Below are 15,234 nucleotides of genomic sequence, written 5' to 3' on the forward strand. Positions count from 1 at the left end.
GACTGTCATGCCAAGTTTGCTGGTGCCACAGCCCACGCATAACCGGTTGCATTCAAAAGCTAGCTCAGTTAGTCTGCACTGTCTGCCCTATACAAAGTGCAAGTTAAAATTTAAAACCCTGAAAGCCCTATAAATATTTGAGCCTATCAAAAGCTAAAGACTTTATTATAAACCAGTGAAAGTTCACCTGCAGAGCTCACCTGCCAAACCGCCACTTAAAAGTCAAGCACAACATGTTAAAATTGTATTTTCAGTAGTCTGTAATATGCCATAAGTATTTTCAATTCTCATCTACCTCTTGAAACAGACAATGGAAAAACAATAGTTTATATTCTTGTACTAGATATAACATAGTTCTAAATTTTTCTTCTAGACTACATTGACATATATTCCCACTTGTGCATAGAGAAGACGAAAAATAGATCAAATTCATTGCAACTATAAGTGATCTTGGTAACTGTTAAAACAGTTCCCCAAATCCTATTTCTAGTGAAAAAGAAAAAAAATCAAATAGAAGGCTTACAAAGAGGTATAACACTTGAAAAAGAGAAGTTATTGTCAATGAATTAAGAGGGGCAAACTCCAGCTATACTCTAATGATTTATTAAAATGTAGTACAAATATTTCTAGGAACAATATATGTAAACCTTCCAAGTTTCATGAATATGCTACAAACTTAGAAAACTATGGCAGTGTTTATTAATCTAAATCTTGATAGACTTAACAGCACTTGATATTGCTATATACAAATACATATTTTTTTAGACTGTAAGCTCCATTCCATTGGGGCTTTATCTGTTTTGGTCACTGCCATATCCTCAATGTCAAGAACAGTGTTTGGTGTATAGTGAGCACTCAGTAAGTACATAAAATAACTAAAACAATATTTAAATATAATAAACAAATTATCATTAACGTTCTCCCTGATATTGATGGTCTTTGTCATTGAAGGTCATTTGAGGATCTGTCATTTATCATTCAAGGTCATTTCGCTAGCTCTCAGTTATAGTTTGTTCAATAACTGCAAACTAAATTTAATTATTAAAGTAAAGCAAACCTAAAAATTAACAAACTATTTGTTTGCTAGCCATGCCTATCACAAAGACACAACAAACTATACTTACTCCACAGCTCTAATTCTATTCCATTGACTTGTGGTAGCTGAGCTGTGTTATAAGGAGGTGAATTTCCCCCAAATATGTAGCTCACAATATGTTCTGCAGTTTGAGAGATTCCTCAAAATATTTTAGAAAAGCTACAAAAATTTTAAAAATTAAAATTGTAGAGTACCCTAGGCTAGGAGTCAAGAAAGCTCAGCTCTAATCTTGATCTGTACCTAAATCTTTAATTCTAAGCAAGAGGTAACTTCTCTGACTTGGTTTCCTCATCTGTATCTGGCCCTAAAACTGGTATGAGGGTAAATAAGACAAGATCTTAAAAATGCTTTGGAAAAATAGACACATACATAAGGCATTACTATTATTATTTCGAAGCATATAAATGACATTTAGATAGACCATTATTTGTGCTACTGCTTCTACCAGCACAAACAAATGAAAAGTTACTGCATTTTTATTAATGTTTAAACTTATTTATATTGCCACTATCAATTAAGGCATCTAGTAAGTATATATAAAACTAGATTATTATTTATAGAAGCAAATTATCAAAATATTTCTAGGTCTTAAACTGAGAAATATTTAACAGAAAGGAATGATCAGAAATACCTCATTAGCACACCTTTACTTACTATACCAAGTGTTTCCTTAATGCTTTCTTAGCAGGTACCATAAAGTTGCCAGAAAGCACTAATATGCTCAAAAACTTAAATTTGGAAAGTACAACTTATAAATGCCTAGTAAGTCACACGTCACAACAAAAGAAATTCAAGCAACTTAAAATGTTACTGTATTAGCTTAATTCTTTATAGAACAGGTCATGAAATTATCGTTCTACTACTGGAGTATTCTGGACAGAAGGAACTTAGAAATGAAATGAAATGTCTGAGTTGCACTCAATCTTCTAAGTATTAGTTTCTCCAAAATGGATACTACAAGATAGAGAGGAGCTGGATAAAATGGATAGAGAGAAGCCGGATTAAAAAGAACAAGATCAAAAGTCTGGACAGCTTAATAGCTTTCCTGAACAGAAATTTCATCCTTACAGAAGATGAAATATAGAGAGTTCTCACAAACCTATGGAAAATTATTTGGCACATTTGATACAATATTAATCATTCATTTTTCTGAATTACAATCACCAGTGCCATCGTCTACCAAAGTAGCTACTGAAATGCAGACACTACATTTTAAGGACCACTTTAAGACAACAATGACAGTAAGTAAATCAAACTGCCATTTATGGAAAACTGAACAGCTATACTTTTTCTGCCTCGTAAATAAACAATTTCATTTTAAAATGAAAATAATCTTTGATACTATATTGGTTTTTCTTTTAAATAATAATTCATAAACATCTACCAGCAAACACTTCTCTTTGAAATAACAACCAAGACAGACTTATAGTTCTCAAAAAATTTCTAATTTAGACATCACAGTATAAGAATGATGATATAATTACTGAAAGAAAATACATAATTTATACTTGTAACCCTGAAGATACAGTGAAACTAATTTTGTTTGTTTAAAGTTACTGAAAAATTAGCACTGTACTCATAATTAGATTTATTCAATGCTAAGATACATAATCCTAGCTTTAATCATAAATGCTGTGGCATCATCAGCATAAGACCAAGACTTAAGCCTAAGGCACTGGAAATCTCAGTAGAAACAACAAATAAATCTACATCAAATGATTATTGTGACGACTAACTTCAACTGAAAAATAATGGTTGTTCTATAAATCAAGACTACCTATAATAAGAACAATAACGTCAAAATAACCAGCACTCAAACAAAATTTAGGATCACAAAATTGAATCAAGGAACTTTAAAACTATGTTCTTACAGTGCTCTTTGAGATAACATTTCACTTATCTTCAAAATAAAGTTAGAATTAAAACTACCACCACCTGATGTTACTGAGGATTCTATCTAGAACAAAAAACAGATTTGGGTAGATTAATTTGCTAAGGGTAAATCTACCAGATTAACCGATGTTTAAAAAGTGTGCACAAAACCTGATGATTCAGTGAAAGCAGAATACCTATTATTCATTTACAAGTTCAGAATCTTATGAAGAAACACCTTATCACATTTTTCTGATACACCAATGATATATTCAATGATTTTAAAGAGTGGAGGTCAGAGTTGGGGAAAGAAACTGTTAGGTCATAGCAAAGAGGCTAGTATCACTCTGAGTGAAGAATTCACACTTTCCATGTATCTAGAATTCCACTTAGCTGTCTCATTTCAGGGAAGAAATACTTCCAAAGGTATACTCGGAATTGAACACTTCACTAGAACACTACATATTGGGGAAGGAAATGAATAGTATTAAGAGCTAAAAAGACCAAATAATTTTTCAGCTCACAGGCCCTGGGACTCCACTAATTCAATTCCTCTCCTCATTTCTTAGATGAGAAAACAGCTCCCAGGAGACAAGGAGACTTGCTCAAGGTGACAATTAACAGCACAAACAGGACCAGTACTCCAGTCTTAACAAATTCTTGGATATTGTCCTCTATACTAGCTGCTAGGGAGATGATATCTAGCATAAAAGCAAAGTAAAACAGATTAAACTCAAATACAGTTTAAAAAACGCTGTCAGAGCAGTGTAGTATTAGCTCGACCCGAGGATGAAGACTTTAGGGTTAATGTGATTCATTCAAGGAGTGAATATCACGAGCAGACTAAAACCATACTGATAACTAACAAAGAGTAATTATTAGGTGTGCAGCATAATTCCATGATCACTTCATACGTTATTTTACTTTTGAGGTAGATATTGTTCTCATTTTGCAAGGGAAGAAAGAAGGCACAATGAAGTTAATAACTGGTTGAGGCCAGGAGACTTGAAGACATTCCAAGAGAAAAGGGAGAAAAGTTTATTTACGTACCTATCTTATATTCATATATCAAAGAAAGGATTGAGAAATTCAAGATTATAAACAATTTTAAAGGCAAGATATTTTAGACATTTCCTATTTTTTGTTCCTTTTTCTTATCATATTCCTGTAGTGAGAGTTAATGGTTTACAAAACAATTTAGCAGTTAAAGCCATTTTTATAAAGGCCTATATCTCAGAAAAAGTTCATTGTAAAGATCCATGAAATAACAGAGAATGAAGCAATTTCAGTAAATCTCCTCACAAAAGAAGAATTAGCATTACAACTTGCATAAGGTTTGAGGGTCACATGTTTTCTATATGTAAGAGTAAACCCCTCTGCTCTGCTAAGACAAGAAATTATTTCAGATCAAGGGTTAAACTCAACTTCCTGTGCAATTTATCTGCTTTTAGAAGTATACTCCAAATTTCAAAACTCAGTTAACTACATTAATTCTGCAACAAAGGATGGATGGATGAATAGATGGATCAATGGATGAATGGACCAACAGATATTTTCAAACCTACAGGATATGATGATGCTATATGGTTCTTCCAAATTTTCAGAAGCTCCATTTGTAACTTACTATCTTTTTCCTCTTATCCTGTTCTGTGGGTGGTTCTTCATCTTCTGTTACTTTTGGTTCTTCAAGATGAGACATCAACATACAGCTACAGTTAAAAAAAAAATGTTTTAAATAAATAAAAAATGTCTATAACATACAGCTACAGTTAAAAAAAATGTTTTAAATAAATAAAAAACGTCTGTAACATACTAAAAATCAACCCTCAAAATCAATCAGAACATTAATACAAAATACAAGGAACAGACTAAATAAATTAGATTTATAATTTAAAACATTTTTTAGTTATGAAAAAATATCTCATTTTAAAAAGCACCAACCAAAGTATTTTAAACTATTTTCCTTGAGCATTTAAGGTACGAAATTATGAAAATTTATTTATAGGCAACTTTTGAACCATATATCACTTGACAAAGCAAGGTGCACCCTTTACAGCTTTCTAAAAAAACGGTATTTACAAACACTTAAAATTAATACTTCCTCTTTTACCACTTATCTTCCTATGTCTGTAGATTATACATGTTTCATAACAGTAGCAACAATTTAAACAACAGCATCATTAAAACACTATTAATTATGTAACAATCTACTTTGCGCTCCACGTGACATTACTACGCTACGAGGAACCTGTCCCTGAAAGCACTTGTACCTGCAGCACAGTTATATATCATTTTATTTTGATTATCTGCACACTGCTCTTAGCCATTAGCAGAAATAATGGAAACGCAGATTCCTATTCAGTCAACGCTGGTTCCAGAGAGACAAGAAATGAATACCGTCTGGTGAATCAAGCTGATGGAACAAACCTCCCTGTTTCCTAATTTAGAACAGATTTCAGTAATTTATCAGAGTCAGAGGTTCCTAACCAATAAACTGTGACAAAGAAAGCTTGGTTTCTTGTGTGTTTTGTAGCAAGTACAGGTGAAAGATAATCCCTGACTCAGCTGTGTAAATAACTTTTAAATAAGGGCTAAGGGCCGATGCTCACACCAAAAGCTTGCTCAAGCTCACTCTTGCAGGACATATGAGTGTCCTTTCCCCTCTATTCTCTCCCGTTAAAACAACAACTTTTGGAACAACTCCCTCTGACCCAGTCAGTGCACAGTGGTGGGATCAAACAGTAAGAACCTTAAACTGGAAATCAGAAGCCCTGAAAAACAGCAAGAGCTCAATCCCTAACTCACTGCATGGCCTTGACCTCTTGGAGTTGCAATGCTTTTGTCCATCACAATATAAAATGATACGGCACAACTAGTTGGCCAAGGGACTCCGGAACAAAGTCAGAAAATTATAGCACTATTATCTTAACCCAAAAGCTATTTAATAAAGTGAAACGCCTAGAAAATGTCTAGACTCCAGTTTGTATTTCAGAACTGAATAATAAGGTGGGGTTCCTTTACATCAGCTGTTTTATGCTGGCTGCAGACCTCAATTTTAACTGCCATGAATCTGGATATCCATGGAGCAAGACTTTATTTTGCATCTAATTATTTCATTTCACTAAAATCTGTTAACTTTCTTGTATAGTAAAAACTCTCTCTCCCTTCCTTAAGTTGAAAGATTTATCATATAAATATACACATACACATATATTTTTTTTTCCAGAAATTACCCAGAGGGCAGAATATTTTTGCTTTGCAATTCTGCAAACTGTATTCATTTGGGTCTCCGGAAGGTGGAAAGTGAAAAAAAAAAAAAAAAATTGGCCTGAAAAGTCCAAAGCTGAAATTCTTTCCTGCAGGAAAACCTCCAATTAAAAGTTAAATCTTATTTTGCTGACAAACATTCAAGATAGAGAATCATGGTTTTCATAAAAGGCATGGTGAGAATTACCAGATTTCTAACAAGCTAAAATGTGTGGGTTGTGAATGTAATAATAGTAATAATAATAAAATAACAATTTAAATTAGGGGCAATTAGCATGTGAACACAGGCAGCCACCTGTCATCCTACACTCTCCCTCACTGACTAGATCCAGGCTCTCTAGCCTGCTGCGTCAGAATCTTTCTCAACAAGAAACTCCAACCAGACAAACACAACCAACAGTGTCATCATGCAGCAGGAAACCTTTTAAGCCATTTCTCATTTAAAAAGTACGTGCTGTAACACTTTTCATTTAATCTACACAAACTCACTTCTGAATGTTACAATAAAACAAGAACTGACAACATTATTCAGTCAGTCTCTGTAGTGGACACTTTGATTACATATATAATCGCCCTCTTTCCTAACAGAACCCTCAATGTGTCCACCAGATGCTTCAGAAAAAGCTGATCCCAACCGCAGTGCCAGCAGCTCAATAAGCAGTCATGGAAATCCTGTTCCCCTGGTCAATTACTGCCTTCAACAGGAGTATGTCTTAAAAAGTCTAGCCAATTAGACATGAAGAGAGGTCTGATGAAATAACTTCTGGGAAACGTTTCCTTTGATGTTAGAAAAAAAGACATAAGTAAAAAGAAAAGATTACTTGTCTGGTACTGGCATTGTCATGAATTGTCATGCCTAGAGCTACTCTGTGACGATGAGGGAAAGCAGCCTGCAGATGAAGTTAATGTGCTGAGGTGATGGAACAGAAAGAACCTGGGTCTTTGGTGATGTTGTGAAGCCACAAGTAACTAATCCTGAAGGCACTTACCTACAGCTTTTTTGTTGTCAGACATAACTCTTTTTTTTTTTTTTTTGAGGAAGATTAGCCCTGAGCCAACATCTGCGGCCAACCCTCCCCTTTTTGCTGAGGAAGACTGGCCCTGAGCTAACATCCGTGCGCATCTTCCTCTACTTTATATGTGGGTCGCCTGCCACAGCATGGCTTGCCAAGCGGTGCCATGGGATCCAAACCAGCGACCCCCAGGCAGCCAAAGCAGAATATGCGCACTTAACCACTGCGCCACCAGGCCGGCCCCATAACTAATTCTTTATTGTTAAAGCCAGTTGACTCAGGGTTTCTCTTACTTGCAGCTGAAAATCCTTTTATGGTCCCTTATATAAATACCTTATCAAAAATTCATTTGTGGGCTCAGGCCAAAAAACAGTCTCCCTTCTCCTAATACCTGTTTCCTTCTACTTGAAAATCGGAACTATATAATTCCTAATGTTTCTCTTTTTGCCCTGGTAGTTAGAAAGCTCAGGGCTAAATTTCACATTCAGATGGCACAGATTTCCCCAATCAAGGATTCTTGTTTAAATTCCTTCAATCCTGTGTTAATAGTTTTTGGTCACAATAAGCAGATGCTTTTCTTATGCATTGCCTCAAATCCTCTTATGGCCACTAGACTGAATACCATAAGTAACTAACTAAATGTTGCATATTAGCAATACACACAAAGTGCCATGAAAGACCAGAGAAAGAGGCAATTAATTCTTCCTGAGAGCCTGGAAAGAAATCTCATAGGTAGGTATTCGCCAAGCAGAGCAAGGCTGAGGGCATGACATACCAAGAAGAAGAAGTGTTAGGAGTCAAGCCACATGTATAAAAGGGTATGGCACATTTGGGAAATGAGGAGTAATCCAGGGAGAAAAGAGAAAAGGCCAGTAACATAAACTTAGGGTCAGCATAGAATAGTGCCCCATCAACTTTATTCTGTAGGAAACTGGCCTTTTAATTTTAAGAAATGGGGCAGAATGGATCAGAAGGGGAAAACTAATGAAAAAGGGTCCTCAAGGAGGTTGCTGAGACCTACAAAAGTTAGGATAATATACAGGTGATAACGTCAGAATCAGGGAACCATGGGTTTTTCTGCTATTCTCTATTCCATTCTAAAGAGCCATCTGGTAAATCAATGTATTAAGTGAAGGAAAAAAAATGCTATTAAAAGCCTAAATTTTACTTTTTTCTCAAATAAAAGTAACTTCCTTTAATGGCTGGTATGCTTTACACTGTCTAGCTACCGAAACCACAATTTATGAGTCTTTTTCTAATAAATTTTAGTGCCTCTAAGCCTCCTAAAATGCTGGCTAAATCCTTTCTTCCTTTTTACTTCCCAAACTTCGGCAAACGGTCATCAATTTCTTTTTCTCAACGTGCCGACTAACAAAATATTTAGGAAAAAAAGGGAAACACTCTAGTTAAAGACAAGCAGAGGCAAATCTCTAGCCTTATTAACATATTTTCCTGGTTTAATGAAACAAGAACTCTACTAACTAAAACACAAACATAAAAAGAAACCCAGAATTGTAAACTTTCAAAATGGGTCTCTTCTTTCTTCTAAATGGATTCATTTTCTATACCATTTTAATAACAGCCAACTGTTGACTATCTATTTGTCTTGGAACATAAACTTTCCTAAGTAAAATAAAAACTGAGATCATCATAAGAGTAAATAAAAACCCATTTCCATCTTTTCCCAAACAAAATCTTACATTAAAATTTTTAAGTGCCTATAAGAATATAGTTATGAGGATATATCAAAGTGCAAAAATTAGCATAGGGTGTTAGGTGTAAGCATGAGTAGTTTTTTAAATTATGTGTCTGTGTGCGTGTGTGTCATATGTCACCCAAACTACAAATACCTGTCAACCTCCTTCAGCCACATCCACCTGTCATCAATTCCTGCCAATCCTCCTGCCAAAATCCATCTCAAAATCCTGTCAATACTCATCAAGAGTAGAACAGCTATGTAAAGGGTTTCCATATCTGCCACGCCGCAGGTTATCAATTTTTAGAGTGCATATGAATCATGCAGGGTTCCTGTTTACAATGCAAGTTCTATCGTCCTCCTTCCAAAGATCCTGATATAATGGGTCCAGACGGGGGAAGGGAAATCTGCATTTTTAACAAAGCATCCCGGGTTGTTCAGCTGGTGTAAGACCACTCGCTGTGAGCCTCTCTACCCCTACCAGTCATTCTCCACAATGCACGGAGGTGATCTCTCTGAAGAATAAATCTGATCACTTCCATGCTTTAATATTGCCAATGGATCTCCAATGACTACACAAAATAGTCGAAAATCCTCTGCATTTCACACAGATTACTTTACTAGTTGGCTCCAAACTGGGCCCCATTTCCCCTTCTAGGCTGTGAGCCCTAGAGCCTAAGCTGCTTCTTCACACAGCACAATGCCTGGCACAAACAAGTCTGAACAAAGTGATGATCTGTCTACAAGGCTTCTTTATTGTGGTTAATTTGTCAACTCAACTGGACCACAGGCTGCCCAAATATTTGGTTATATATTATTCTAAGTGTTTCTTGATGAGATTAACAGTTGAATCTGTACACCGAGTAAAGCAGATTGCTCTCCCCAGTGTGGGTGAGCCGTGATCAATCAGTTGAAGGCCTGAATAGAACAAAAAGACTAAAAGAATTCACTCTCTCTGCCTGACTGTCTTCTAGCTGGAACACTAGTCTTCTCCTGCCTTCTGACTCAGACTTGGACTAGAACTTACACCACTGGCTCGCCTGCTTTTCAGGCATTTGGAGTTGGACTAGAACTATACCATTGGCTCTCCTAAGTCCCTAGCTTGCCAACTACAGATCTTGGGAATTCTCAGCTTCCACACTGCGTGAGTCAATTCTTCATAGTGAATCTCTTTATAGATATATACATATGTCTCCTAATGGGTTTGTTTCTCTGGAGAACTCTCATATACCACTTATGCAGGTGGAAAAAACAGTTTTCTTCCTTTGTTCTAATTCATTCTATACTGAGAATCAATAGGAATTCAGCAGAACTGGAAAGATTAACTTTCTTTGAGTAAATTGTTTCAATAAACAGGAAGGGGAAATTGAAGGCTAAGCTAGCTACATAGTAAATATTTTATGTCTTTCAAATGGACTTTTCCAAAAGCCTATTCATACCCTACATTCTCACAGACTTTAATTTACAGAACTCTATGTAATCTGCAGAATCACAGAATAGGAAGATTTATCAGAAATCTAGTCTAACCCTTCTTAGACACTGAGACTCAAAAAGTTAGGTAAATGGTTTCTCCACCGTGCTTCCACAGGCCAAATACCACCCCAGGGTAAAAATTAATTGCCAAACAATTCTGGGGAGGAAAAGCAAACAGTGGTCACATGTTCCAGCTACCTGTGTATCCTAACTCTCGAGTCCGGGCCTTTCTAGTCTGGATCCCTATAATGGTCCCCTAGTCAGTCAGTTTCCTTATGCCCAACATTTTCCTCTTCCAAACCGAAACCTTTTTCATGACTGACCCTGGCTTACTGAATAAGAAGATCCTGGCTCTAATCTTGACTCTTCCACTAATTTGCTGTGTCACTGCACTTTTCTGAGCCTGTGTATCCTGATCTTTAAAATAATGAAACTGCACTAACTTCTAAACTTTATTTTTAACAACTTCCTGACTCTCATCCCTTCCAGTTAAACCACACTATAATTACGTTCTTCTTCCTATATCTTAACTCTACCCCTCCCTGAAGACTGTAACAAACAGTGCCTTTTCTTTCTCTGCTTTTCTTTTAAAGCACAGTCTGTAATTTTACTGTTTTGTGTGCTTTGTTCAAAGCATAGTAACTGCCTTTACTCATTATTAGTGTTTTCACTGTGCTATTAGACATGCCCCTCCCCTAACTAAATTATACACTCCAAAGAGAAGGACAAAGAACATTTGAATATATCCTAAGCATTTCACAAATAGTTGTAAACTTTTTCACATATTATGCATAAAAACAATATTCACAGTCATGTGCCATAAACCCTATGTTAACTTAAAAAAATTGCCTACATCCAGGAATGGTATATTTTTGATCTGTAATCACCAAAGTAGTTTGAGGTTTTTACCTCACCTGAATTCTTATGTTCTCGAAAGCTAAGTTACATGCCAGATGCATTTTGTTTATATATGTTTAGTAAGATCTGACAACATGTATCTGCTTTCCATATTTTTCAACAAAATATGATTCAAAGGGCAATCTCTCCCATTTGCTATAAATGGTTTTATAAAGAACAAAGAAAACAAGCTCAATATATTATTGAGGAAAAGTCAAGCAGTCTGGAATCTCATGAAGCCTTACTTATCATTATATGAAACATGTGCTTTATCAATACAGGCATATCTTGTTTTATTGCACTTCTTTACTGCTCTTCACAGATACTGCATGTTTTACAAAACCTTCCACAGCAAAAAGATTATGACTCACTAAAGGCTCAGATGATAGTTAGTATTTTTCAGCAATAAAGAATTTTTTAATTAAGGTATGTACATTTTTTTTAGACATAATGCTATTGCATATTTAATAGACTACGGTAAAGTGTAAATATAACTTCTACATGCACTGGAAAATCAAAAAGTTCATGTGACTTGCTTTATTACAATATTCACTTTATTGCGGTGGTCTCGAACCGAACGTACACTATCTCCAAGGTATGCCTGTAGTAATAACAAGAGGAAAAGTGTAACAATTCTACTAACTACAAAAGGATACAATGATTAATAAAAAAATAAAATTTCAAATTAATAGTTATATAAGATTATCAGCATTTCTGATAATATGATTTTAACTATTCTCCCACAAATAAAATTTGAACTATTCTCTTTTGGAACTAGTCAAGTACCAACATGGCCCTCTAATATTTTAAAGGTGCCAGTGATACTTCAACTAGGCAAATACAAATACAGGATGCTTACTCATCCCCTTTTCCCCATCATTTGCCTGAAAGGCAGGGGAACTTCATTGAAAAAAAAAGAACATATTCAAAACATCTTAAAAAAAGAATTTATATGCTAAAATGCTTGGATTTTTTTCAAAAACCTAATGTCAAATCATAAAATGATTAGCCCAAAGAAGCCCAATTCAGAATTTCACTATAACAAAAATACAGCTGATCTTCAGATCCAACAATAAATATCATAAGGAAAATAACAAAATTTTTTCTTTATAGAAGACAAAATGAAAAAGGTGCCTTACTGTGCTTACATGGTGATAGTGAACAAAAATCATGCAGATATATGTAACTACCCCTCCAGTCCAACTGAAATCAATTAAGTGACCACCTACTCTTTGTAAGTTCCTGTTTCAGGATCTTCCGTCATGACATCGTGTAGGCCCTCCACTGAGATGTTTATAATCCCACAGAATTTATCCTGGATAACACTAGAAAAAAAGAAGGGCAAAACAAGTTAAACTGAAGCATTTCAACAGGTAATTCCTTTTTTCCCCCTAATTATCCTCTTGAACATAAAGAGAATTTTCAGTTCTAAAACACAAAAAAAAACTTTCAAAATATATTTCTTAAAAACGGAATTCTACCTTTGCATATAACATTAAAATTTTCTCTTTCACTAGCTTATTAGTGTGTTTAAATACTAAAAGCATAAGATTAAATAGGAAAGAGATACTTTAATATTCTTCAATTTATTATAATAGTCTTGTTAATTTTATAACTAAAAAGATAAAGATACAAAAATGTTGCAGATTAAAAATCTCCACTCTTCTAAAGACACTGTCAAGAAAAAGAAAAGAAGTCATAGAAAAAATATTTGTAAAACATATATCTGACAAAGGACTTGGATCCAGAATATAAAAAGAACTCTGAAAACTGAAACTCTGAAAAAAAAAAAGACAGACAACACAATTTAAAAATGGGCAAAAATTTGAACAGACATTTCTCCAAAAAAGATATACAGAGGGCATACAAGTACCTGAAAAGATGTTCAATATCATTAGCTATCATAGAAATGCAAATTAACCCACAAGATTTTAATTAAAAGTAAAAGTAAGAAGACTGACAATACCAAGTGCTGACAAGAATGAGAAACAACAGGACTTCTCATACATTGCTGGTAAGAATAAAAAACGGCATACGCATTTTGGAAAACACATTGGCAGTTTTTATAAACTTAAACACCCTCCACACAACTAAGCAATCCCATTCCCAGGTATTTACCCAAAACCAAAACAAGTATTCTCAGATTTGTATGTGAATATTTATCGTAGCTTTATTCATACTAACCCAAAACTGCAAATGACCCAAATGTCTATGAACTAGTGAATGGATAAACAAATTGTGGGACACTTAGTCAATGGAATAGTAGTCAACAATAAAAAGAAACAAACTAGAAATACATGCAACAACTTGGAAAGATGTCAAAAACATTATGCTAAGAGAAATACAACAGACTAAAAAACGCTACATGTTGTGTAACTCGATTTATGTGACTTTCTTGAAAGGCAAAATTATTTGATCAGTGGTCAGTGGTTGCTAGGCAAAGGGACACGAGGGAACTTTTTGGGATGATGGAAATGTTCTTTATGTTGAGTATGGTAGTGGTCACACATTGTGTACATTTGCCAAAACTGTACACTTAAAAGAGGTTTTACTCTATGTAAACTATACCTTAATAAACCTGACTTTTAAAAGTGGAAGTACACAACCACTCAATTTTGTGGGTATTTCTGACTCAATAACTGGCACTTGTCTAAAGTCAGAGCCTCCTGCATCTGGTCGGTGTTAAAGAAGCCCTGGCAAATTATTATTTCCTAATTCTCATCACTGGCCCCTAGAGACTTGATCATTCTACCTTCACTTGGGATCTTAGAATTTTCAAGTTAACTCATCTTTTATTAATCGCATTAGGATAGATGCTCCTCCTAAATAAAGAAATCCCAATTTTGATATAAACATTTTTCATTTCACAATGCTACATGGAACCCAACTGATTCTATTTGTATCCTTATTACTGAGGGCTTCAAGGAGGCAAATGGGTACTTTCTATTCCAGTCTCTTAAACTTTATTCTTTCTCCTTAATTTAAGAACTTTCAAGGGCTATCAAGAGCCTCGGCATCCTCTGCTAAACCCACCTTTTCAAAATTATATTGCATTACTCTTCTTTTCACTGCTTTCAGGCAGTTAAGTCATCACTTCCCAAACATAATGTTCCTGACTCCACCATTTATCTGCTTACCGTCTTCGTGCTCCTCACAATGTCCTCCCTCCTTTTTCTACTTCACCTTAATTCATGTTTCACGAAGGCTTCCCTGACCATGTTCTAAATCCACTGGAATTGAGCACTCTGTCCTTTGAATTTCCAGTAACATAAAACCTCCGCACTATTCATTTGGCATGCAACTCTTGTGGCATCTTTTATCTTACTTTCTCCTAATGTCCTTTAACTTTTCATGCCTGCTCTCCCTAAAAGTAGCTTGAAGCACAGCCCAAGTGTTATGTTTACTTTTTTTTATGCTCCATAGGGTAATATTATACATTCTGTGAACACTTAATAAATAATCATGGGAATTAATGACCCAAAAGCTTGAGAACTGCCCTCCCTCAATTTCTTTTTACAATATTTACTTCTTTTTTAAATTACAAGTATGGACAGCAGAGTTGTAGATAATATATTACAACTTCTTACACTAGACATGAGGCAGAAAATACAACAGAAAGTGGCTGTGTTGGAATCTATTTCTGAAACACTCATTTTAGAAAATGCAAGGAAAGTTTAACATCAAGGATGAAAAAGGAGAATGAAAGTAAAACTGAAGGGAAAAAAGTGTTAGTAACCTGAACGTTTTCTTCCTTTTCACTTGTCACAAACACTCTTCCTTTTATTTTACATACTTCGTTGATATACTAATTTATTCCCATAGACACAGGTCACAAATACTCTACAGAAGGAAACCAGGCTTCTTAAACATCTGCTTGTTTTGTTCTTCAAGCCTAAGTGATGTTACACATGCACAAACAT

At 35.0% G+C, this 15,234-nt stretch overlaps 1 protein-coding gene across 1 annotated transcript in view; it reads right to left on the reverse strand.

The window, feature by feature from the left end:
• Nucleotides 1–15,234, reverse strand: part of IPO11 (importin 11) — a 224,076-nt gene that overhangs the window by 33,477 nt on the left and 175,365 nt on the right. The window contains exons 28-29 of the mRNA XM_014848523.3: nt 12,544–12,639; nt 4,593–4,677 (exon numbers count right to left, since the gene is read on the reverse strand). Of these exons, the coding sequence (XP_014704009.1) occupies nt 4,593–4,677; nt 12,544–12,639 (181 nt within the window). The remainder of the gene's footprint in view (nt 1–4,592; nt 4,678–12,543; nt 12,640–15,234) is intronic.

The sequence above is a fragment of the Equus asinus genome, chromosome 10 (assembly GCF_041296235.1).
Source record: "Equus asinus isolate D_3611 breed Donkey chromosome 10, EquAss-T2T_v2, whole genome shotgun sequence".
Taxonomy (NCBI): Eukaryota; Metazoa; Chordata; class Mammalia; order Perissodactyla; family Equidae; genus Equus; species Equus asinus.